We start from the raw sequence: 26059 nt of genomic DNA, 5'->3' as shown, positions 1-26059 counted from the left end.
AACGTGTCCAGAAAGTGACCGCGTTTCACCAAAACGGAGAATAAGTCAATGAGAACAAACAGAAAAATCCTGATAAGCACAATCAAGGAAGAGTCCCATCTCCTTGCGCAGATAAACACAGCCCTCCGACCGCGCGTTCGTTATCTCCGGCCCGGACCAGCAGATCCAGACTGGACCATATAAGGTCAAGCACGTCCAGGATGTTTGGTTGCCACGGTGGCGCAGATTGGAGTTAATGATGTGGCGAGCGTGGTAAAGGATGCTATAGCAGATGATAAGTGCGATTGGAGCTCCTTCATAAACAACTATCCCCCACAGACGCCCCCCGCCCAGAAGTTATCGAGCTCATTTCTCTTTATCTGGACGCTTTGAACATGAGTCCGCCGTTATCACCACTTCAACATCCTGCCCTCGAAAATGGGAACAGCCAGAGTTCCCATATATTAACGCATTTATTATTACAAGTCACAAAATGACACGCTTACATTCAAGAGACAGTGCAGGTTGGATGCTAGGTTAATTTCTGAATCTGAATCCTAAAGGAGTCACCTTGTAACTCTGCCACTTTGATTCCCAGGTTTGTCGTATAAATGAGTCCGATCTCAATGTGTGTGTGACGTGGAAACTTCACATGCTGCATGTGAAGATGTTGAACATAGCATGCTCCTTGCTAGCATCATGCCTGCACATCATTTCGTCTCTTCCGCCACATCCCATCCGCTGGACTCACATCCGGTGAGTGCGGAGCCCACTGTCCAAGAACCCGGTGTTAGATGGCTTTGGCTTTGGTGCACTCTTACGTTGGAAGTAGTAGCCATTAGAGGATGGTAAGCTGTGGCCATAAGGGGACTAGAGCTTGCCACAAAGGTCCAGCAGATTTAAGGAAGTTGTACGCAGAGATTTCTTCACAGCTGACAGGAGTAGTCCTCTGAGACTGCAGCGCATCCACCTTAACAGCTCCAACCAGTCTGCTCATTCTCTTCTCCCCTTTCTCATGAACTTGATGTTTGCATCTTCTGAATTCACTGGATGATGATTTTGCATCCTAGTTATTCTGGGTGAACTCTATAGAGACTGTTCAGCAGGTTGAGAAGAGCTCAAACCAGCCGGTTATTCGCAGACAATCTTTTCAAATGTTTGGTTTAAACATTACCTGACTTGTTTCTGCAGGATTTCACACATTGCGCTGCTGCTTTGTGATTGGCTGAATGGATACCTGCACGAATAAACAGGTGCATGAGAATGCATGCATTCATGGTATAAGGAATCATGCAGCCTGGTGCAAACATGCAGGACACTGGTGTGTTTTAAATAAAGCTTTAGATAAATGACTTGTTTGTAAGATCAGTTCAATACTTGCTTTGGTGTCTTTTGCAAGATTTGCGTCAATGCAAAGCCACCGAGAGTCACTCTTTAGCCACAAATGCAAACGCAAACCTGAGGTGTTACTACTCTAAGAATTCATGCATGGACACAAAAATTACTAAAACATCTGAGTGAGCTTTGGCTCGCAGGGACAAAAACTCTGCGTGAAATCAGAGTAAAGCGGTCGTAAAGTTCCATGCAGTTTGGTTAGACTTGTGGCAGAAGTGCAAAGGCCCTGTCCTAAACCCAAACCTTACATGCCTACAAAGTGTTTCTGGCTGAGTATCTGTTTAGTACGGAAAAAATAAAAAAATCCCACAATGAAAAGCGATCAAGCGGTATTTAAAAAAAAAACACTTGAAGCTTATTCTGCTCTGTGACTCCAGCTCTAAGAGCGAGCGACTCTCTCACACGTGCTATGATTATTTTAAGGCGAACTTGAAAAAGCTGTAAAGCGGTTTGTGACCTTTGTGCGACACATGATGATTGATCAGAGAGCTCTGACAAGAAATGCTCGCTGTTTAACTTCAGCAAAGTCTGTTTTACAGTCAGAATCAACCTGAGAGGTGTCTGGCGCTGACCTTTTTCTAACCTCCCCAACTGCACTGCGAGCCATCAAACATCAGCATCTCTTTATCTCTCTTTCTCATTAACCCCCTCCCCCTGCTCGTGGTCTCTGGGTGTTTGTTGTTAGTTTCCTGTCACAGAGGAAGTGCCTCACCCTGCTGCCTGGCTCCCTATTGGCCTCAGCGCAAATGAACAGTGATTTTTTTTTGAGGGGGGGGGGGGGTTAGACGGAGTGACTGGAGGGTGGGAGGAGTAGGGGGGGCTCTCGCAGGAGAGGATAGAAAGAGGGACAGGAATTCGGAATCGGGAGACAAGGGCAGAAGATGGGTCCGAGGGCAGGTCGAAAGGAGGACCGTCGCAGAGAAGGCTCCAAATATAGACGAGTGAGAGAGCGAGAGAGTAGACGCTTCACTGCCTGGGAGGAAATGGCTTTGTGTTGCAGGAGGTAAGCAAGCAACACAACAATGCAGAACTTAACCAACTTTATAGCGTAGGAAGCTCACTGGATGAGGCTGTTACTGCATGCTCTCAGCTCCCATGTTTTTTTATTTATCTGCTGTTTGATTGCCTCTAAAAGTAACTTGCTGCAAGAATTTCCCAGAATTTAACGTGATTTGTTTTGACAGATTACTCCAAGAAACTCCCAAAATAAATAAATGTATGTACGCATTTTGACAACTATGACCTTGTGACCTGTCGGAGATGTTTTTTTGTCGTCTTCTCTCCCTCATGCCTACTCGGTCTGGTCACTCCCAATCCTTGTACCAGTGTCTTCACACCAGTGACGCTGGACAGGTTTGGGGGGGGCTGTGCCGAGGACCGCCGCCGTGAACCCTGCACGAGCCCTGCGTGTGAACTCTGTTTTCTACCGCGTGTCAGTTCCCACCTGGTGGATTGTTTGAAATCTTTTGTGTGCATTTTCAATAAAAAAAAAAAAAAAAAAAAAAAAAGACATGGAGCTTGCACGAGAACCTGTTTTTTCTGTTTTACTCTCTTGCTCTGACAAGAGGCAGAGGATCAACAGAAGCTGGTAAGTCCTGGTGGTGGTTAATTTAATATTAACGTGAACCAGTATAGATGTAAGCCAAAGGTGGTTGTGGTGGGCAAAGAAGGCGGCATTATATGTTACAGAAAGGGGTTTAAAAAGGCTAATATATTACGTCGTCTGTGCAAAACACACAGTTCTGTCTTGTAGCTGTATAGTGCTCATGAAATGCAAAAAATAAAAAGGAAGTTTAAAAAGTGTGAAAGTGGCAGAAAATAACATTAGAAACTGACATTTTCGCATGGTAAGCTGCGCCTCGTTTCTTCAGAAAGTGCCGTGCGTATTTTTAAATTATCTGTCTGGCACTGCGTCTTGTGTGGTTCTCACGGGTCTGGTCCACGAAATTATAGATTGGTTTTATATGCAAAACTTATATATGTATAACTATATATATTAGCCTTTCACTTCCTCTTGACCACATATATCAATTAAAGCGTCTCAGTATTTAGAATTTGACTTCTATTTCTTTAATAAATCTAATATAATCCTAATCATGTTTAACTTATATGTATATATATTTAAATCACTATTGATGTTTGTGGGTTTGAATTGAAGAAACTGAAAAAATATATATTTACAAGCCGTCTTTTATAGATGCGATGCTACCCCACCGTTGAACACATATTCGTGCCAGTGTACCCACAACACATGAGGGGTATTTCCTGCGCTTGGTGTATGTGTATTACACCTTCCTGTCCTCGCAGAAACACGACACTACAGCCTCTGCGCTTGAAATGTAACGAGGTTGCAGCCTTGACTGTGTTTGTAGCTTCACACGTGTAAGGTGTAAAGACAGCAAGAGCAGAGAAACCGTGGCGTGATTTCATGAAACATGAATAATGAACTTAATGTTGTGCATGTGTGTGTGTGGGTGTGTTGATGGATATATTGGTGGAGTGGATGGGTGTGGCGTGTTTTGGTGACCGAACTCAGCTTGTGGCATTAGGGCACAAAATACTCAGAAAATGGGTATGGGGTAAAGAGGTTTGGGTTGAATCCACGAAACATATTAAAAATTAACCAATAGTATAATATAACAATGTGGAGGCTCTTTTACAAGTCATTTTTCTTTTTGTAAACATTAAAAAATGGGTCCCACATATCCGACAACCCCATAAGGGCTGGGAAGTCTTGACAAAATGAACATTGGTAACATTCAAAGTCAGAATTAAGGACACCGGACGTGTGTTATTCTCTGTCAGGATCAAAGCAAACGATCATCATCATTAGATTCTGGTTCAAATATCTCTTAATGAAGTCTTTCAAACATTATCACATGATGAATGCATTCATTCCAGCTTCCCAACTTCAAACTCTAGAGTTCAACACATATAGAAATAACTCAAGTGTTGCATTTCTCTGAAAACTGTCCACATAAGACACCATCATGACTCAGTTGCCAGTTCATTAGGTACACTCTTTTTATGGTACTTTACATTTGTTTGAAATAACCGAGAGAGCTGCTCATTCAACTGTGTTTCATTATTGAACCGTATTACTGTGAAAACCCCATTTTAGGCACCACAAACTGTATCCTGCACAATGATGATCACACAGTTGAACGATCACATCTCTCACGCTGTTTCAAACGAGTCACAAAACATTTGTTTCCCCCCGTGTACCTAACGAACTGGCGAGAGAGTGTATCCAGAGTCTGAATTCAGAGTCGGGACTGACTCATTTGTGTCACCACTTCCCTAAAACCTCTAACAGACTCCGGACAGACAAACCCGTGCTCTGATATTCTTGTTCATCATTTAGTGGTTATTTTAGTGGTTATATTCTTTTTTTCCCATTCTTGTTTTGCATTTTATTTTTTTTGTTTTATATTCAGTCAGAAGGAATATGTGCTTCACTGCAGGATCTTCACTACAATTATAAATCTGAAGCTTATTTTTCCTTATATGAAATAAAAAAAATAAAAAACAAAGCTTTTGTAGAAGCTGGCAAGACCCAACAGACAAAAGTAAATTACTGACATCTAGTGGAGAGTTGGAGAAACTACACGAGAGCCTTTTCTTGAAGCACAATGGCAAACTTTTGAAGAAAGTGTTTAAAAATATTAAAGCATTTTAGTTTTATTTTTTTTGGTTGGTTGGTTAATAATCAACAGAGGTTTTTTTTTAAGACTTAAATAAAGTTGCTTTCGTACAAAATAATTAAGGATAACACGATTAAAAGGTGTTTGTGAAGTTTTGGAAAACCACCTAAATAAAAATAAATTGCAAATAATTATATAAATATTATTATAACAATATAACATAGTTTTATTATATATATATTTCATTTTTATTAACGTAGAGACTAAAATAATACGGTGTCTAGAGAAGCTATTGCCCCTCCTTCCTGCGCTGTTACCGTAATCTTCAGCGCACCTGCGCACGCGAATTGAAAGAAGGGACAGAAAAACCTCAGTGTCCGGAGCAGATCGATGAGCCGCACACAGGTGAAGGTAAGAATAGTAGTTTAATAATAGTTTAACCTCTCTTTATCCCTTATTTACATTTCATAAATGTTACTGAAATGTCTTAATTAATTCAGTATTAACTATGTTACGGTAAGTTTCGTCCCAAGTTGTTTTCTCTTAAGAAGATTCCCTCTGCTTTCAGTTTACACGTTAAAAACAGATAAACTCTTATTTTAGTGACAATGTAGGCTTTTTGCTATTAAAAGGGAATCTTGTTGCACAGACATTTGGGATGATAGGTCGCGAGTAGCTTATAAGGAAAGACTTTCCTGGTGTTAGTATTTCCTGGTGACGGTAGAAGATTTTCTTAAGTCCCGGTGTCTGTACAGGGAACTACACAGTCAGCAGCGGAACCTCGTGAAGCTGAGCGGGAACTATCACACAGTGTTATGTTTCTAAGGCAGAAAATACCCCTAAAACGATGCAGTGTTGTTTATCTGCTTTATGAATTATATAATTTATTTAAAAATCTATGAAAGTTTAGAGTTAAACTTAGAAAGAGGCTGACATCCTGGACATGCCTCAAGGGGACATTTCTGAAGAGAACTTATACTTGCCAGTTCATTAGGTACACTAGTGAAGAAGAATACATTTTAATATAATATAACGGTCCCGCACTAAATCCAAGCTTGATGGAGGTTATTGTATTCAGCATTAGTTTAAAATAACCTAAAGAGAGCTGCTGAGTCACTTGTGTTATCATTATGGAGGCTGTGGTTAGTTGTAGTATTGAATTGTATTGTGTTGTACTGCCCCGACACAAGTTTCTATTACTTTACTGACACGCTCTCAACATAAAACTGAGTCATGACTTGTGGACTTTGTTCAGGACTGTTATAATATAATGCATTAATTTTAACACAGTGGACCTAATGGTTTGGGCACTGAGTGTATGCTGTTGAACATGGTTTAGCATTCAAATAGTTATAGGGAAGCGTCAATGGTCCATTGAATGGTTGTCAGATTCACTCAGTCAAATCAACGTTGTGGTTTTGACTCCTCTCTCAGTGTTATAGCGTTCCTTTTATTTCTGGTTTGAAGGAATATTAAAGTGCCGAAATGAACAATTTGAAAAATGGTTCACGAGTTAATTAGCCTGGCGTGTTTCAACCGATACAGAGAAGAGTAAAAGGAAAAAATGAATGCACCCAATTGGATAGTCCTACAACCAATCAGAGTTACAAATTATATGACATATCATTGTCCTTTAACGCTATTTTGTTTGTCAAAATCAACTGAACAGCACTCAGATTATGCGTATGGCTGCTGTTACACGTCTATCCACCCTCACATAAAGCCCATATAAACAATTTTTTTGACCCGGCAGACCTTTTCCAGGGTATAATCAGTTCCCAGCGGAGGGACCACAGACCATAATACAGACCAAAAGTTTGCCATAGTGGGGTGTTCATACCGGTAATAGTAGGTAAGCCGAGCCAGAACACTGTCAATGTACCACATTTATAATACAGATGAACAAAAGGAAGAAAGGGGGCCGCATGTAAATGCTGCTGTGATCAAGGAATAGTGCTTAGATTTGTATGTAAATGTTAAGGTCTCATAGAGTCTCTACATTGGCGAATGGTGAAGACACTCAAAGTCTGGCATACAGGTGACAGTGACACAAGGTAACAAGATCAAATGGTAAAACTCCAGGGGTCAGGAGCAAGTCCATGCATTTCTTTCACTACTAAAGTCACATGCGGATGTGACCCTCCAGACAATAGTAACGTTATAACAAAGCATGTGTGTTTTCCCCCAGAGCTGACGGCATTCTTCATCACCACGTTTCCTATAAAAGAAATCCCAAACCTTGTTCTAAAACAGTAAAGGTGGAAAAGTGTCATCAGTGGAGCTGCAGACAGTTTAAAACCAGAACTATTCAACTTGTTGTGGTCAATACCAAACGAGGATGTTCATATGTAGTGTCCAAATTATTTGTATAGAAATAGTTTTGCATTTGTTTTTAAGCAATTTGTTCCTTAATATTTGGCAGTCAGTTTAACTCAGTTCCTCTGTAAGTTATTGGTTATTATTCAGTATGTAGGTCCATGTGCAGCAGTGACCAAGAAAGAATGTCGACCGACTGGATTGGCTCATTGTTTGTTTTGCTTTCATTATTACCACCACTACTACTACTTACTGCTGTAGGGCCTGTTCTGTGTTTTCCCCTCTTGTTTTGTTGCTTGTCTGCTTTCTGCAGGTACCTTAATGGGCGTTACTCAATTTGGGTAACCAAGAGTACCTGGCCAGTCTCCCTGAGCCTTTAAGATCCTTTAAGATTAGATCACTACTATGCAACTTCTATACAGTAGTATAATAATACATGTTATTTTAAAATATATATCTTTGTAAATAGGTTACTATAATTTTCAAAGGACAGTGGAGTGTGGAATGAATAAATCTGACTATAAATGCATTTGTGTATTCCAATAAAGAACGTGTGTAAATATAAATTCAAAGCGGTGAGCAGACTTACTCTCCTATCTTTCAATCTGTCTCTGTTGCAGATTGATATCTGTACAGAAAAGCAGAATGATAGGGCTCTGGCATTGCTTGCTGCCATCAGGAAATGAAATGAGACAGAACCAGCTCCTACTGCACAGGAATATGCTCTTTCTGAGGAGCTGGATTCATAGATGGTGTTGTAGCTGGGATCTATATGAACAAAAAGAAAATCGTTCTTGTTTAAACTGTAAAGCATTGTTATATTTGTGGATATGAGATTTGGCGTCTATGTACAAATACTGTACATAGACGCTATAACTTCCGTACGTAGCCTGCGCTAGCCATTTATACTTGTGCGCTCGTCAGTCTGGCTCGCTCTGTAAACTATTGTGAAATTTCGGCAAAATTTCACTGAAGACGAGTCTTACAAATGTTTGTATCACTGAACCTCCTCCGTTAACCTTTCCTCAATGTGTTCCAACTTTATTGATCCAAAACAATCAATTCAAAAATTGCGGCGACAGAGAAGCAGCCAGAAATACTAAAGCAGAAACACGCTACTACCAAGCGGACCAATCACAGCTCTGCGTCGCCACGGCTCGTAGTTACATTTCTGGGAAAGTGCATGTCAGCTACGTCGCTAGGGTCTGTGTAAGTGCTGGGTTGTCGCCGTAGCTACAGCGTCAATTTGACGCAAAAGTCTATACCGCCTATAAGTACCTTCCTTTGTATTCCACAAAATTTCCCTAGTGTCCCTTATCCATAGACCCAAGGTAGTTATTTTTACCCCAAAATTGTACCCCCATTACTGATTTTGCATCATACATCAATCCACTGTATTAGTTGCTCCTAGTGACCCTTGCCAATCATTTTTGTAGCTAGTGGATTGATTGTGACTTGAAATCCTTGTTATTATACAGTAAATCCTGATTACCATTCAGGAATCTGGCTGGTTGAGGAACAAGTGTACAATAACCACAAATAACCTGTTGCGGTAATGTTTCCGAAAGAATGTTAAACTTGATAAATAACCAATTGCCTAAACTCCAATAACATGATCTCCTAAACTACCAGCACAAACAGTGCTAGCATGATGTTTAACAGATATGACGTTAGAAATATAATTTTTGAGTCTACAAATTTGCCCCATCATTGTTTGATGATTGTGCATTCTCTATTAAACATGATGTTTTTAAAGTCTCATGTCTTCTTGTTAGCAATACAAATGCAGTACATACCAGGTTATCTACAAGTTGCTACTGAACTAATGAGCCATTCTCACCTTATCTCAGTGATGTCGGGGTCTGTAGGACGCAACACCTCAGTCTCCTCTGTCTCCTCCATCTCTCTGGTGGAGATCAAGGCTGAGACTCGTCTGGTCCTCCAAGCGTTCCTCCATCAGACTCTTTCCATTCCCCTGACAGAGAGGCCTGGCAGGGTAGGGGGAGAGTACAAAGATACCAACAAGTTCAGGTAATGTAGCTCACCACTCTTCTGCTACTCTGTCCTGTTCAGGCTACTGATTTGAAATATAAGATCAGTCGGCACAGATTTATCAAACATTAAAGGTTTATTATCTGACAGAAGTGAAAGTTATTGTGAACAATCATCAGCATAGAAACGCACAATGGAACCTAATTACCTAGATGCAGAATTCATCTTCAGGGTTTGACACACGATATAACGCTGGCCAATTAAAACTAGTCTCTTTAAAATGTTTAGTAGCATGGGAACAAATTCCACCAGCATACTGTGCAGATCCATAAAACAGTCACACTGTGTTCTGGTTGCTGTAAGGCAGCTCTTACACCAGCTCTGTTGGTTCACCACACTTGTTTTCCCATGCTAGCATCAAGCCACAACCAAAGCCAAAGGATGGCGGTGGTGCTCAGGCCGAGGACGACGGTTCGGGCAATGAGAAGAAGATTGGATTTAAGAGCTTAATTAAGAAGCTGCCTCGCCAAAACACTTTGCGCCGTCGCGCCAAGACTCCGAAGGGCTCGTTGGAAAGGAACAGCAAGGCAAAATACCAAACAGATGTAAGGAAATGCTGTTTTTATTTTGCCCCAATTAAAGCAAGTGTTCAGTGTCTTATCCATTGTAAAAGGTGTGAAAAGGGTCATGCTATGAGTTAGACAGGATGTTTAAAAAGGATTTGGAATAAATCATCTAAGTGATATAGATGCAGAAGACTAGTCATCCTGGGAAATCCCGCCTAATGCTAGAAAAAAAACACCCACATTTCATAACAGTGCCCTGCAGGTATGTGTTGAAGTGCGCTCCTCTAGAATCAGGAAGACATAGCACAAGCTTTCATGCAGGTGCAGATCATTCAGTGTCGGCCAGCTACTAATTAGTTGCAGTCTTTGTGTTGTGTACAAGAGCAATGTTTCGGCACAGGAGACATCTTGGTCAACTGTTTTACATCAATTCAGTTGTTGAAGATAATAAGATATTGTAGAAGCATGGCGCCTGTCATGATATTGGGACTACCTTGATTTTACATAAATATTTTATTCCTCCTACAGTTCATATCTCTATTATCATTAGCATTCAGCATTGTATCTATGCCTTATGACCTTATATGTCTAAAATACACTGCCTGGCCAAAAAAAAAGTCACCACTAAAAAAAAAAAAAGGTCACACACTCTTAATATTTCGTTGGATATATTTCGCTGTGACATTGTTTCGATAACCTTCTGCAATGTCACCAGATTTATTTCCATCCAGTGTTGCATTGTTTTTTCACCAAGATCTTGTATTGATGATGGGAGAGTCTGACCACGGCGCAAAGCCTTCTTCAGCACATCCCAAAGATTCTCAATGGGGTTAAGGTCTGGACTCTGTGGTGGACAATCCATATGTGAAATGATGAATCCTGGCATTGTCATCTTGGAATATGCCCGTGTCATCAGGGAAGAAAAAAATCCATTGATGGAATAACCTGGTCATTCAGTATATTCAGGTAGTCAGCTGACCTCATTCTTTGGGCAACATAATGTTGCTGAACCTAGACCTGAGCAACTGCAGCAACCCCAGATCATAGCACTGCCCCCACAGGCTTGTACAGAAGGCACTAGGCATGATGGGTGCATCACTTCATCTGCCTCTCTTCTTACCCTGATGCCCCCATCATTCTGGAACAGGGTAAATCTGGACTCATCAGACCACATGACCTTCTTCCATTGCTCCAGAATCCAATCTTTATGCTCCCTAGCAAACTGAAGCCTTTTTTTCCAGTTAGCTTCACTGATTAATGGTTTTCTTAAGGCTACACAGCTGTTCAGTCCCAATCCCTTGAGTTCCCTTCACATTGTATGTGTGGAAATGTTCTTACTTTCACTATTAAACATAGCCCTGAGTTCTACTGTTGTTTTTCTTCCATTTGATTTCACCAAACGTTTAAGTGATCGCCAGGATTTTTTTCCGACCACATTTCTTCCTGGAAGACGATGGTTCTCCACTATTCTTCCTGTTTTTAATAATGCATTGGACAGGTCTTAACCCAATTGTAGTAGTTTCTACAATCTCCTTAGATGTTTTCTCTGCTTGATGCATGCCAATGATTTGACCCTTTTCAAACAGAGTAACAGTAATTATCCAATGGGAGGCTCTTTTTTTTTTTGGCCAGGCAGTGTATATACTGTATACTTGTACATAACAAACCCACATCAGTATCTCTACACCACTGACGAAAAAACCTGTTCATGCAGGACGACGCCACATCGTCGTCTTCTTCTGATGATGATGATGACGGTGCGAAGAAGTCCCAAAAGAAGCTGAACCGAAAGAAGGTTGTAAAAAAGCTGTCTCAGTTCTTCAAGAAAAGTTTGGAGAAGAAAGAGAAAGAAAGAGAGAAGAATGGGTCGTCTTCTCGGAGGCCCACCACGCTAAACCTTGGCCATGTAGATCAACAAGCAGGCATGAGTTCTCCCAGTAAGTTCCTACAAACATTGAACTCTAAAACACAAAGCTAGAGTGCACCTGGTTGTCTTCTTTGAATATACCAGAGAACATACTACTTGACCGTAGCAGAGTGGTAAAAGTGGTTTAATGTGGCGCTGTGGTTTACGTCAATACAGATAATCCACCGGAGTTCTACACTGAGGTAGCAGAGAAACTGGAAAGGATTGCCAGAAGGACGTCCAGTGTAAAGAAACAGAAGGTCGCACCCCAGCCTTCCATAGGTAATCGCACTTAACACTCATACATGTAACCGAGTCTGTCAAGTTAGTGGTGAAGTAGGAGCTGAAAGCAGGATATAAAGGGGAGGAGGGTGTTTGAAAGAAAAATGACTCAACTTACTAAAACTTAAGGCGCTGCAGGGACGGCAGGGCATCAAAAAACATAACTACAAAACCAAACAGTGAACACAGTAACGGCGAGAAAAACAATTACAGAATAAAGCACCAGTTAAAGGTTACACAAAACATTCAAAACTCAAAACCATGACACAATCCGATTAAAGAGAGTGGAAGGTACCAAGCTGAACTAGCATAATTGTTTCCTCACCCATATAACTTTGGTGTCATTTGGAGTCGTTCGGACGATATTTAGATCCAGCGGACCAGGTGTTGTGGCTACTCCACAACACCTGGTCATATAAATTCCACCCAGTTAATTACTTGGACCAGAATACACTCGAAACCGGCCTGAATTGTAGAGTATTGACCCGATTATAGAGATTCAGGGACCCTACTTCATTTGTGGTAATTGTGTTGCTACTTTGTCCCGTAGATGAGGAGACAGTGGTGCAGCAGCTTGTTGAGTTGCTCTCCATGGAGGGAGACGCTATCAACTTAAAGGTAGGAAGTGCTTCATTTTGTTTTGAGAGTAGAGCTTTGAATGAATCCTTTCAAAAAACGGACCTTCCTTTGAAATAACTCTGTAGACTTGAGGATAGTGAACCAAACAAAATCAGACACCATATGTGTACGGAAAACTAATTTGAAGCAGAGTTTTCATGAGTAACAATACACAGAAAGACTAATAAACATACTTTTTTAAAAAAAATTTACCAGATCCAGTCGGACCCCTCCCTGTGCTCCAACTTGTCTCGTCTTTCCTATGGATCCTTTGCCCAAATTCTAGACATTTTCGGCAGCTCCAGTCAGGTATCAGAGGCCCCACCTCTGCCACCACCTGACAGTCCAACACTGCGACGCATGGCGGTCACCATGGAGGTGTCCCGGCGGATAGTGACGGCCACGGGGCGCATGCAAGGCTTCGCGGAGCGCTACATGGAAAACTTTTACCCGTGGCTCAAAAGCCATGGAGGCTGGGTGAGTGAATGAATGAGCCTATCCTAAAGTTGACAGCTTTTTTTTATTATTATTCCTTTTCACTCATCAGAGAAACTTTTATCTCATCTTCAGGAAAACGTGGTAGACTTGGAGGATTCTGTAGAGTACGACTGAGTTCCAGGTGTATTTTTATCCCAACGGAACAATCATGACATGAAAGTGAAGAGAGACGGATGGACTGTTCACACGGGGCCACACCGGGACTCATAAATCCTCAAAAGGCCTTTAATTCCCAATGAACTGGGATCTAGGTATGAGAAAGAACTTACACCAGAGGATTTTGGTTTACACGGCCAGAACGAGAAGCTACTGTTTTTTTTGTGAGTTACGTTTCTTTTATTTATGACCTATTGATCAATTTAAGAATCATATGAGCTTTCATTTTTTGAGCCATTTAGATTTGGATCTCTATTCGGGCCTGTCAAACTAAACGCTTAGTAATACTTCCACTTGTTAAAATTTAGTTTAGAACCTTTTCCGTCTTGAAGAGAGAGAAGAGATTTCGCCTTGAACTGACACCCATCCAAAGAGTTTAAGAAACGAGTCTGTTTGTGTTGGAAAACTGTGAAAGGGTGACCTTGGACCTTGCATTCTCACAGGACGTTGCACGAAGGAGTTGTGTATCACCTCCTGTTCCCACTATGTGGCATTAGAGAACACTAACCATTGCCTTGTCCTGACTAAAAAGGGTCCGGGGTGATCCGATCACAAGTGTGGGCTGCTAAAGGTTTTGGTGTGAACGCACCCACGACGCACTGAGATCCGACTGGACAGACTACGTTTGAAGGCGGTTTGGGTTTCGTGCAACTACAATCTTTTTTTTGCAATGTGAGCACACCTCCTTTATTTTTAAAATATGGGAGTATGATCAGTGGAGAAATGGTGGCTCGTACCCTGAGCCAGCATCTGAAGAGAAAACACACGGCGCTAGTAGGAATACTTGACTGACAGAAAAGGGATGGGGATAAGCACTGTGTAGTGTTGTCTATTTATTTATTTATATCTGTCTAGTATGGAGATTTGGATGTGGTCTTGTAGCTTGTAACAAACTGAACTGAATTGAGAAATCCAATTAAGAATATGTCAACGGATGAAATTATTGAATACGAGTACACTGTGTGTTCATACTGATAGGTAGAGTAGCAATCTGGACATAAGTTACGTATTTAAGATAGCGAGGGGCCTTTATTTTTCCCCGTTACCGGTGCTTTCAGGGTTCAAGTTATAATCTGATCTTTGTACGTCTCTCTGAAGCAGTTGTGTCGGTGGCAATACGTTGTTTTTGGCCCCAGCTTTCAGTTCATCTGAATAATCTACTTTGATGAGTGGCCAAACATCCTCAAGAAACCCAACCAGTCCGGTCGCTTTTGTTTCAGCTTTGTTTTTATTTACATACCACACAAATGACAGATTTGTTTTGCTTACATTCGGAGCACAAAATGAGATCCGATCATAAATGGTCACCGGAGATGCTTTCTAACGCCAGCTGTGAATTCATGTACGTGGAGGTGTCCACTTGCGGTTGGATCACCCATGTTAATATTTGTTGTGAACAAGGCCCACACGTCATGTTTCTGTCCTGTATGTCACGTGTGAAAGACACCAGGAGTGTTTTTCGATACCTAGTATATGAACTTCGAACTATGAAGTACGCACTCTGTTGGACACAGTACGGTAAGCCAGCAAAATGCATTGTGGGATACCGGGCTGTCCTAAGTCCGCACAAATTACCTCATAATGCGTCCTCGGGAGGGGCAACAACACTTTATGGGACGCTTAATTGGAACTGGGGCAGTACGTGAGGAGAGTCTGATAACGTTTCACAAGGACAGACAGGATATAACCCATAAACCTGACGTCTGTCACGTAAGCTTTAACTTTCTGTTGCCAGTAGATGGAGCTGTTTCTACGAGTCTGCATTGTGTGATTTCTTATCAAACATATGAGCAAGATCTGACAGCGTGGAGTAGAGAACAACAGTTTGTTTTATCATGACAAAACACTGAAATATACCAAGATGTGTCTACTCTTAAACCTTTAGTTCATCACGTGCTCTTAGATTTAATTATTTTTATTCTACTCTACTATAGTAAAAAGATGGATGGGTATCTCTTACACAAAGATGCAGAAAGTACGGTGTTTTTTATTTATTTATCCTGTCCTGAATGGCAACTTTTTTTAAATATGTTTTTTTTATCATTTTGTTAAAGTGGCCCAGAGCATGCGAACATTGAGGTGCACATACTTGGCTCGTACTCTGTGATCTACAGTTTTTGGGGATTTTCTAATAGCGCATGACCACTCTCATTTAGCAAACCAATCTGTTTCCCTTGTTTAAAAAGTCTGATATCTGAAATAGACTCATTTAGTTTACATGAGATAACTTTTAACACTCATACTGGGCATTACAAATATCCTGCAGGGCTTTAACTATTCTGTTGTAGGGAGAAATGGTCTCCTTCAGCCTGCTCGTGATAATCAAAGTTGAATTTGATGTCGTACGGTTATTTTATACATTGTGTAGTCATTTTTACATTTCACAATACTGAGCCAACCAGACAAGAAGAAATAAACAGGGCATTTATTATGAAATCTTTGCAGACACAGGATTAAAGGCGACACAGTAGAGCATATCAAATTAGTTAAATCAAATTGAGTCAGTTTGGAGTCAGTTTGAATGCTGTAAAACATGGCAGGTAAATTTAGGAGAAAAGAACGTATTTATTTATTTATAAACAAAGTGCATTGCATCAGATTTCAGTATTAAAATTTGTCAAATTTTTGAAGAGCTGGCCAACTTGTTGTCTACTTGTATCGTGAACCTAAAAAACTCCAAAATGTTTTGTATTCTTGTGTATTAAAAAGTTTCTGTCCAAAGACTTTTCTTATTTGTCGACTGTTTCATTTCTTTAAAGTTAGCGGGTTTTATTAGGAGATCGTTTTCACCCCTGCTTTTCGAATATTAGTGATGCCCAATGGAAAAGTCTGGGAATCCATAATGTTGAAATGACATTTGATTATTTCCTTACAACTCCATTCAGTTGTTATTTTCTCTAACCGACTGTAAAGTCCACCTCTACGCAGATGACACTGTGCTTTATTATTGCAGTGGCTGACTCTGTGCAGATAGCTACCATGAACTTTTAATTAATGCAAAGCACAATTAATTATTATTTTTTTCTACTAGAACAGCAGACAAGGACTCTACACATGTTCATATTGATTTTCAGCAATACTGAGAGGATCACAGAATGGAAACATCTACATATTTATCATCATCAAACGGACACAAAAATTTATTATAGAGACACAGATTCCCTTTGAATTTTAGGCAATATATAATTAAGGCAGTCTTTATATCAATCTTAAAGGGGAACTACTGTTTTTTTACAACCTGGACCTTATTTCTGACATAAAATACGATTGTTTACTCACCCATATAACTTTTGTGTAATTTGTAGTCGTTCCGGGAGATATTTAGATCTGCGTATATCCATATAGTGGGAGTGACTGGGGCACTGAAACGCAGCCTCTAAATGACACTGTAGATTGACCTACAGACCCCGGATGATGATAACAGGTAACTCCGGACTCAACGAGGAATAGCACTATCGTATGATAACAAAATATTGGTGAAATGAACTAGTTTCGCGGCAGATAATGCGTTATTTAGAGGCTGCGTTTCGGTGCCCCAGTCACTCCCACTATATGGATATACGCAGATATAAAAAATCTCCCAAACAACTACAAATCACACAAAAGTTATATGGGTGAGTAAACGATCGTATTTTTTGCCAGAAATAAGGTCCAGGTTGTACAAAACAGTAGTTCCCCTTTAAGATTATGGTGATAAATGTACAAACTTGTTACTGCTTCATATCTTTCCTCCCCCAGATTCTTTACTGGAAATCTTTATGATTCTCAGTAATAAATTCTAAATAACAAAGTTGGTTCTCCGGCGGGGCAGAGTCGTGATAAACACCTGCATCTTTCTATCTATAAATCCCACATGGGACACCCACCACCCCTATATAACATCTGTGCTGGACTGGATCACAGTACCCAAGCAAACTCCATCTATAGTCGTCTTATTCGTCGGTTCCTGTGAGTTTATTCTGCCTTTAGATTTTATGCTTTAAATGCACAAGAATATTAAAAAAAAAATCTTTTTCAAGGCTTAAATAAAATACGATTCAGTCTCTACATACTAACACCAAACGAGTACTGTTGAGCTATAACGTAAAATGTTAACTACAGCATATGTTTAAATAAATGAAGAAAATTTGATTAATTTGTGGAAAACAAGGATAGAGACTGACGCAGAATCCTTTAAGTTACTGTGAGAATAGTGTAAATGATATATCCAGATACATTCAGGGAGTTCGTGTATTGAAGAAATAATATACATTGCATACTACAGTGGGCCTACTTGTCAAAAGCAAATTCCCTGTTCTAGTGCCAGTCTTAACATACAAACTGATCCAGCAGGTTATTTAGTTAAGGGTCTCCCCTCCTCCACACTTTAGATGAATCACTGATATTATGGACAGGGAATGTAAAAAGCAGCTTGCCTCTCTTCTTGGTGCAGAAATACGATCATATTCACATTTCTATGGAAAGAACTTATTAGTTTCTAGATAATATTAATCAGTATAAAGCTTTACCAGCCACTGACCACATGCTTTTAGTGTTCCCAGTCGGAGCACCTCCAAGCATTTAAAGGTATTTCAGGTCTGAACCCAAAACAAGCCGCTGAGCTGAGCAACCCAGCCTCGATTGGGGATTTGAAAGATTTTGGATCAGAAGTTTTTATTTTTTCGAGACGAGCCTTCCCGTCACTGGAGCCGGTGAACCTTTGTGTTCACTCCAAATGTTTCTCAGCGCAGAGGATTTGACAATACATCAGCATGGAGAAGACCAGGGCCAAGATCTGAGTATAGACGAGAGAGAGAGGGGACATACAGAGAGCGGGTCAGCACATTTTGATCTGCTCAGATTGTTTTACCTGCATTGTGGTGGCAGTTTGCACCCAGCAGAGGACGCTGTTTGGTAACATTTTAGATAATGGAACTGAAACTGGTACTCTCCTCCATCCTGAGTACAAATGACACGCTTAACAATAATGATAATGACTGTAAGCAATGTAAACGCACAGCTTAAATGTGCTCAGATTTAGTAAATTGGGAATATGTATCGGGCTCAATAGGCATCAAATAAAGTATAAAAGTATTTTAATTATTAATTTGTGCACAAATGATTGACAATCAAACAGACCACCAGTCCTCAGCAGTAAGACAATCACACACTATCTCATAGACTGGAACTTGCACTAAGCTTTATTTACATTTCTTCTTCTTTTTAAGGGTGTTTTATTTCAATTTCAGTCTCTGCAAAATTTTTGTTCTCATAATGACAATAAAGACTCTTAAAGATGCTTGATTCTGAAATGTACCGGCCAAAAACAAGGGCAAAATACATTTTAGGGATGTCAATCCACGTGAAGAAGTCAGAAAATTTGATTGCACCTCTGCACAATTTGGATTTGGGTGTTTGCAAGAGTAAAAAAAATGAACTTTTTCAAGATTTTTATTGCAAGTTCTCAGTTTGTTTTTTAGGACATTTCTACCTTTTTTCGTTCACCTTACAATAAATAGTATAGATATAAAATAAAATGGAATGAAAATAAATAAAATATATAAACAGTGGCGGTAGTGCAATATAGTAGCAGTAGAAGTGCAAATGGTACAGTAAACCTATCGGATGTGCACACCAAAGTCTAAATAAGTGTGTTTTTGTCGTTTTATGATTCTAAAAGATGGGAAGAAATTAAAATAAAGGCATGAAAGAGAGCTGATAACTACCTGAACGACACCAATGCACACTCCAAACACCAGGACAGAGGGGATGTTATCCAGCAGCCACTGCCTGGCCTTCTGGTAGCACGGCTGCAGAGGACAAACGGAGGCGAGAGAAGATGAGGGAGAGGAGGAACTCGAGGAAAAATAAACAACAGGAGCACCGAGTTCGAACACATTTACTCCTTCCCACAGAAATATAAACATGCAAGCATGGATTCGGTTGGCGAAACTCGTTTGGGAGAGAAAAATTTGCAAATTGTTCCCACAGCTAGCTTGTAAAACATCTATGATCGTTTGTCCGTGAAGTGTTGTAAAAGTTGTGGTTTAGATCGTCTACATTAACTGCTGGTTCTTTAGAGATAATTTGCCTACTCCTATTTTATTTATTTATTTTTTTGCAGTTGTAAGCTGCAATTCAAATAAAACCTAATCCAGATCCTCATAAGTTTGACCTAAACGCTGCCCTCGAGATGATTTCAAGCCGCCTGATCGTCTCAAACTAGGTCTGAATTCGTTCCAGATGGGTGAGACGGAGTTGATCTTTTCAGGCGTAAAGAAAACAAGGAATGTTTTAATGTTATTCTATTTTAAACAGATGCGTTTGTGGAGCACTTCTTTAGATTTTTAGCCTCCAAAGTTCACCCCTCTTAGTCGTTTTGTAGGTATGGTTGCATGGTTTAAATTGCTTGATTGCTTCAACTTTTCGGTCAGCGTTTCGTCTGAAAGCCTTCAGTTTTGTGTATCCTCATGCTACACGCACCAGTTTCTGCTTTACACACAAGCTAATCACTCACTCGTGTCTACATGTGTAAAACAATCTGTTTAACTGGAAACAACCACATCATCCGTCGCGGTGGAACAACCACATTATCATTAGGTTGTCTCAGTGTCTGACTCCCCGGTCGCTGTGGGATTTTTCTGGTTTGGTGTTCCATCACTTTCACTTGTGTGTGTGTGTGTGTGTGTGTGAGGCATTTAAGAGAAATTTTGTTGGTGCAGGTAGAGCCGGATGACCCACATAAGTAGACACCAGAGCTTCATTTTGGTTTCTACAGGAGCAAACTAAAATGAGAGTATCAACCAAACTTATACCAACCTCGCTCCATCCGTCGGAACAGGTTTCTATGCCGACTGAGCAGCAGGACGAAGGCAGCGTCCCGTTCGTCACGTTGTACCAGTCCGTTTTGTTGGTCACTCCGCAGCATTTGAACTGGGGAAACAAAAAAAGAGCAGAATTGTACAACTAGACCACACACCAGCCCACACGGCGGACGCTTGCTGATGCATTAAAGTGACAATCGGTTCTAAAGTGAAATCTGTTGTGTGTGTACGACGCCATGCATTGGTTTCAAAAAAGCGAGCTCACCATTTTCTGGACGTTGTCCCAGGATTTCTGCAGCCCAGAGTCTGATTTGTAGCTCTTCATACCTTCCTTTAATCTATCTTGTGCTTTCTTGTCCAGCTAAAAAAAGAAAGAGACAACATTATTTCTTCTTAGTACTCGAAGCCTTGAACCTGAACCTTGCAGATGGTGGCTCACCTCCTCGTGGAAGATGTGTATAACCAGCACTAGAGTGATCTCTGTCAGGACCAGGAGCAAGAGGATGATAAAGAACTGCAGAAGCAGAGAAGAGCAGTTGGAGAATTTCTAAATGCGACGTCTCTACTGTCACCCGTCCGACCCAAACATCTATAAATTCAGCCATACCATGATCAGCAGGGAGCGCTGCTCCTTGAGGGCCCCGAGACAACCCAGGAAGCCCGTCACCATCGTTATGCCGCCGGCCACCAGCAGCAGGTTGGCGGCCGAGAGCGACGGGAAGGACAGGGGAAGAGAGGAAAACTCGGCCTGGGTGAAGGACAGCCAGACCCCGACGCCAAACAGTCCACATCCTCCGAGCTGTTCAGGAAGCAGCATGTGAAAAGCAGTGTCAGAACACGGTGAGAGGGGGGAAATGTCACATTGTGAGCAAGTGAATGAATGAATGCGCGACTATAAATTGGTGGAAGCAGCGGAATCCAGCTCCGACTCGTGCAAAATACTGACCCAGAAGATGAGGTTGAAGACAAACATCAAGTATTTGACGCAGCACAGACACCGTCGAGAAGCCGACATCCTGCAAAACAGAAAAGAACGGCGTTTAAACAGTGACTCAAAACTCCAGCAACTTTGTTTATCGTTGGCTAAAATGGGTTGGCGTGATTAAACAACTGGCTGGAGTGACTGTGTGGTAACTTTCATGACTTCCTTTTATGTGTTCTTGGTTTCCTTGGAGTGCGCAGAGCAGAGATTTTAAACCCACATCAGTTTGACACGCATGAGATTCCTATAACCAGAGCTGTGGAAGTAGTCGAGGATGTCTCTTTGCAGAGGTTGAAGACTACACTGATGAGCCACAACATTAAAACCACCTTCCTAATATTGTGTAGGTCTCCCTTGTGCCTCCAAAACAGTTGCGACTCATCAGAGAATGGACATGGGCCTTCTGAGGGTGTCCTGTGGTGTCTGGCAACATAAAGTTGTTAGTGGGGGGCCTTTGGGTCCTATGGGTTGAATGGAGGGGCCTCTGTGGATCATCCCACAGATACTTGACCAGTTTGGGATCTAGTGAATTTGGAGGCCAGGTCAACACCTTGTGCTGTTTTTCATGTTTTTTGAGTTGGTCATCAAGGAGTGTCATTGCTATGGGGTGGGGGTGCCTGGTCTGGTCTAGGTGGGTGCTACATGTCTAAGTAACATTCACATGAATGAATGCCAGGTCCAAATGTTTCCCAGCAGAACACTGAATTGTCACAAAAAAGGTCAGTGTTATTTGAGTCTGATTTGTCTCAGAGTGAGTGGTCCTCGCACCGACCACTGACCTCACGCAGGAAGTCAAACTGCTGACAGGAAGGAAGCTCCCTCCCCTGCTCAGTGGACCTAATTATACTGCTGAAGGCATTTCCCATGACTCCCGACGCAGATCTTTCACACAAATGAAAATTCAGAGACGAACAAGCTTAAAAACACAAGAGCAGAGTCGGACGCCTGAACAGACGTAGACACGTAATCCAGGTGTAACACTTCATGTGTGTCTTGCTAAGAGTAATGAGGACAATAACAATAATACTAATATGTGTGAGTTGCATAAAAGTAAAAAAAAGCTATAAAAAAGATGCTCCTCTAGTGTCGCCAACAGCGATGAATCAAACACCACGCTGCTTCTCACATGACGTTAAACAATCTTCTGCTCTGTATTCACTAAATGCTTATGATTCAAGTCTAAATTTTTTTACTCTGCTTTTTTAATAATTTAACGCTGCAGGTGATCTTTTCTAACCCTCCCATTACCTTTAAACACTTTTGGGGTCAATTTGACCCCAGCAATTTAAACCTCCAGTTAATGTGTCAGGTCCCTTATGTTCGTTCGTTGACCGCCTAAATAGCTGGAGAAACGATGGAGAAATAGATGTAGATCAACATAAAATCTCACTGAATGGCCTTAAATTAGAAATATAGATACGTTTAAGTGGAGTTATGTAATTTCGAAGTACATATTCTTGTTATCTATAACATTTGGTATCACAATTATTATCAAGAATAATTACATATATAATGTTGGGGCCAGGGTCCGTGTCAGTTCAATTAGGAAAACTGGTTAAATATGAAGCAAAAATAATGATGTTAATCATATATTAAGAGATGTTAAACATTGAATGAGGTCAAATTGACCCTAAAGGTAATAGGAGGGATATCACATTAATCCTCATTAGAGGAGACTGAGACCAAGAGTAAACCGAGTTTCTATCTACTCCAACTGGAATATATGCGGTATATATAAAATCATTAAATGACAGCAGATTACTGGGTTTGGTCGTCTTAAAAACTGATCTCCTCTCAGGTTTCTTTTAACATCTTTATCTCCAGCAAAGCCACTTGTACTTGTTCCTTTTGTGTCTTTTAACAAATAAAAACTGAAAACTGTCAGTGGTCATAATGTTGTGGCTGATTCCCCCGTGGTTCCTTCACATCCTCCCCCTGTTTGAAGAAACGACATCAGTCATCTTGTCATTGAAATCAACAGTTTGTTCGTGCAGACCTGTTTTTAGTGACTCATTTGTCATTCCAGTGCTCTTATTTTGAAATGTCACCCTACAGAAATCACAAGAATATCTGAACATCCGAGTGTGTTGGTGCGTTTGAGTCCAAAAAAGAAAAAAAGAAATAAAAATAAAAATCATGCTAAAGATCCACTGAGTCACTTTTGACTATATCACATTAGTCCTCATTAGACTGAGACCAAGAGTAAACGGAGTTTCTATCTACGTTACTGACTCATTTACTCTCCAAAACTCATTAAATGTAAAATAAACCTGCTGAACTCATTCCTGGTTAAATAAAGCATTAGATTATTATGATTCAAGCAGCTACGTGGTCCCCATCGAGGGCGGGTAAACAGGCAGAGGCACTAAAACAAACACACGCGCTGTAATTCTTCTTGGGAGGACAATCTCATCTTGACTTCCTGTTTCCAATGAAAACAGAGAATTAGCCCGTCAGCCCTAAAAAGATAGAACTGAATCTAATCTGTGATTTGAATGATATATATACATATATATATTTTTTTTTTTTTTTAAATGACAGCAGAATACTGTTTTTGGTAGTCTTAAAAAAACTCCTATCTGGTATCTTTCAACATCTTTATCTCCAGTAAAGCCACTTATACTCCTTTTATGTGTTGTGTTTTTGCACCTTTTAACAAATAAACTGAAAACTAAGACTTTTCTAACCTAGTGCATCTCATGGAATCTGCATATAAGACAATAAATGTGCAAATTTGACAGATTTCTGTATAAATACTCTTTAAAAGTTTAAAACACGCTCAGTTCTGAACATACCGTTTAATTAAGGTGGAGTTTTTTTGATTTCCAGGTCATTTCTGATTATCTAAAACCTCAATTCAAACAGACTTACTTGAGAGCAGGTTTGAACTCCTTCAGTCAAATCTCAGGTCTCCTCTTTTTTTTTTAAATCCAAGCTCCTTTACCCCTCTGGTTGGGATCTTTTCTGAGTTTTCCTTTTCTTTAGACTGGAGGCTTTTCAACCAGATTTCCTTCCCTCTCTTCCTCTTCTCCTCTGATCGACTGCGTCCGCCCGTCTTCCCCCCCTGGTTAACTTGCCTCTTTTCCCTGATTCTGAACTTAAACTGACTTTATATAATTTCCATCTTGGAGGTTTCACCTTTCGTTTTGCTCCCTTTTTTCCAACAGAGCTCCCCCTCCTCTCTTTCTCTCTCGGTCCTTGATTATTTCCAGATGTGCGAGTTGCTGCTCTTTCCCGCTCTGTGTCCCTCCCCTTCACATTTTTTTTTTTTCTCGTCCCTCCTCCAGGCCACACTATCTAGATCTCAGCCCGTCTTACTTGCTTACTCCTAACTTTCATGCACACTGCTGCAGACTTCCTGATCGAACCCCGGTTTTACTCCACAATTCCTGCTAAACCGAAGCATGTGGTCGTGTTTCGGAGACTTGAATGTCTCAAGCTAGCCCCTGATCCTGCAGAAATCCAATATCTGCTTTTACTTTTGTATGTAATCACTGCCTAGCAACACATGTGTGGGATTATTTTTAGAAACTGCACATTATTCAGCAACGATAAAAGCACCGGTTGCTTCGTTTCTTTCCAGCCGTTGCTCAGTGGTTCAGATATGACATTAACATATGTACTGATTTGATCCTGTTACGTCCCTAGGTGGAACAGGGGTCCGGCTGAGAGTCAACGTAGCAGGAAAACTTTACAGATTTAGTCCAATACAAAAAAAGGAACTGAAAAATGCTTGATGCATGGACAGTGGAGAAGGAGTGGACCATGTGGCTGTGCCAAATAGACAAAAGCAAAGAAACAAGACCTGACAAACAAATTGTCTAACTTCCATGTCTACAAAATCAAAAATAAATCATAGGTGGAACCGACCAATGATCCTAGGCTCATCACAAAAAGTTACCTATGTGAAGAAAGGTGTAGAGGATACCACAATAGCAATCAAACCTATCAATATTAACAGAACACATAAGGACACACATCTCCAGGCTGTATCCCTTTTCATTCAGGTCCTGGGCAGTGATTGGACGATTTGGGGGTTGAATAAACCAATTAGCAGACACTACCAGAAACTTTATAGGTGGAAACCAATTACACAATCAACGCCTACGAAACAAACAAGGGAGGGGGAGAGAGAAAGAGAGGAAGAGAGAGAAACACAGAAATACATTTGCCATTTGCCCTGCCATTAAAATGTGTCTCCACACGCATCTCCAGTCTCATTCATTCATTCATCTTCTGTAACCGCTTGTTCCGGTGAAGGGTCTGCTGGAGCCTATCCCAGCTGTCATCGGGCAAGAGGTGGGGTACACCCTGGACAGGTCTCCAGTCTATCGCAGGGCTAACACAGAGAGACAGACAACCATTCACACTCACATGCACACCTACGGCCAATTTAGAATCACCAATGAACCTAATGAGCATGTCTTTGGACGGTGGGAGGAAGCCAGAGTACCTGGAGAGAACCCACGCAGACATGCAAACTCCACAAAGAAAGGCATCAGTGCATTAACAGAAAAATAAAGATGGCAGGTCTGAATGAATAAGGAATAACTGGTCAGGGCAACACAGACCACCTCCAGATGTGAACCAAGGGCCTGTTCACATCTTGTGTCAAGATCCGATCTGGTCTATCCGATCGCAAGAGACCAGCTTTAGGTCTGTGTGTTCAGACCTGGCATTCACATGCGTCTCCAGATCTGATCTCAGTCTGTGTGTGTAAATAAACCCTGAGTGTGTGTGTGTGTGTGTGTGTTCACACCTGTACTCACAGCTGGCCACTCATGATCGGATCTCCCAGTTCTGAACCGACCCACTGCTGGGTTTAGATGACTGTAAAAATGATTTGCTCTGAGATAGATCACGGTTCTTAGTTTCAGAGCACACACAGGTAGTTAAGGACCAACGGTCTGTTTATGTATCAT

At 40.9% G+C, this 26059-nt stretch overlaps 2 protein-coding genes across 3 annotated transcripts; one reads left to right on the top strand and one right to left on the bottom strand.

Annotated features, from left to right (window-relative positions):
- The first annotated feature begins 5378 nt into the window (after positions 1 to 5378).
- bcl2l12 (BCL2 like 12) lies at positions 5379 to 13397 on the top strand. 2 transcript variants are annotated; one of them, XM_084570920.1, is made up of 8 exons: positions 5379 to 5429; positions 9185 to 9365; positions 9742 to 9931; positions 11607 to 11829; positions 11976 to 12080; positions 12631 to 12698; positions 12915 to 13175; positions 13269 to 13397. In XM_084570920.1, exons 2-8 carry the CDS (start codon positions 9187 to 9189, stop codon positions 13308 to 13310), a joined length of 1068 nt encoding a protein of 355 aa, XP_084427046.1. In that variant the 5' UTR covers positions 5379 to 5429; positions 9185 to 9186; the 3' UTR covers positions 13311 to 13397. The 2 variants fall into 2 exon arrangements, with proteins under 2 accessions (XP_084427046.1, XP_084427045.1); XM_084570919.1 differs by lacking the exon at positions 5379 to 5429 and having other exon boundaries at positions 9124 to 9365.
- tspan4b (tetraspanin 4b) lies at positions 13325 to 24458 on the bottom strand. The gene is made up of 8 exons (XM_084570921.1): positions 24009 to 24458; positions 21102 to 21171; positions 20763 to 20954; positions 20595 to 20669; positions 20421 to 20516; positions 20151 to 20264; positions 19058 to 19141; positions 13325 to 18126 (listed from the first exon to the last, which is right to left on the bottom strand). The coding sequence occupies exons 2-8, from the start codon at positions 21168 to 21170 to the stop codon at positions 18058 to 18060; spliced, it is 699 nt and encodes a 232-aa protein (XP_084427047.1). The 5' UTR covers position 21171; positions 24009 to 24458; the 3' UTR covers positions 13325 to 18057.
- Positions 24459 to 26059: the final 1601 nt, after the last annotated feature.

The sequence above is a fragment of the Chelon labrosus genome (genome assembly GCF_963514085.1).
Source record: "Chelon labrosus genome assembly, chromosome: 21".
Lineage (NCBI taxonomy): Eukaryota > Metazoa > Chordata > Actinopteri > Mugiliformes > Mugilidae > Chelon > Chelon labrosus.
The sequence above is the reverse complement of the archived record's forward strand: the minus strand, read 5'-3'. Positions and strand labels throughout refer to the sequence as shown.

Coding starts and splice junctions, on each gene's coding strand:
- bcl2l12 (XM_084570919.1), top strand. CDS start 9,160: ATGAGCCATTCTCACCTTATCTCAGTGATGTCGGGGTCTGTAGGACGC. Junction 12,081..12,630: donor CGCACCCCAGCCTTCCATAG/GTAATCGCACTT, acceptor TTTGTCCCGTAG/ATGAGGAGACAGTGGTGCAG. Junction 13,176..13,268: donor TCAAAAGCCATGGAGGCTGG/GTGAGTGAATGA, acceptor TCTCATCTTCAG/GAAAACGTGGTAGACTTGGA.
- tspan4b (XM_084570921.1), bottom strand. CDS start 21,170: ATGTCGGCTTCTCGACGGTGTCTGTGCTGCGTCAAATACTTGATGTTT. Junction 20,265..20,420: donor GGGACAACGTCCAGAAAATG/GTGAGCTCGCTT, acceptor TTGTTTCCCCAG/TTCAAATGCTGCGGAGTGAC. Junction 18,127..19,057: donor TGTGCATTGGTGTCGTTCAG/GTAGTTATCAGC, acceptor GTCTATACTCAG/ATCTTGGCCCTGGTCTTCTC.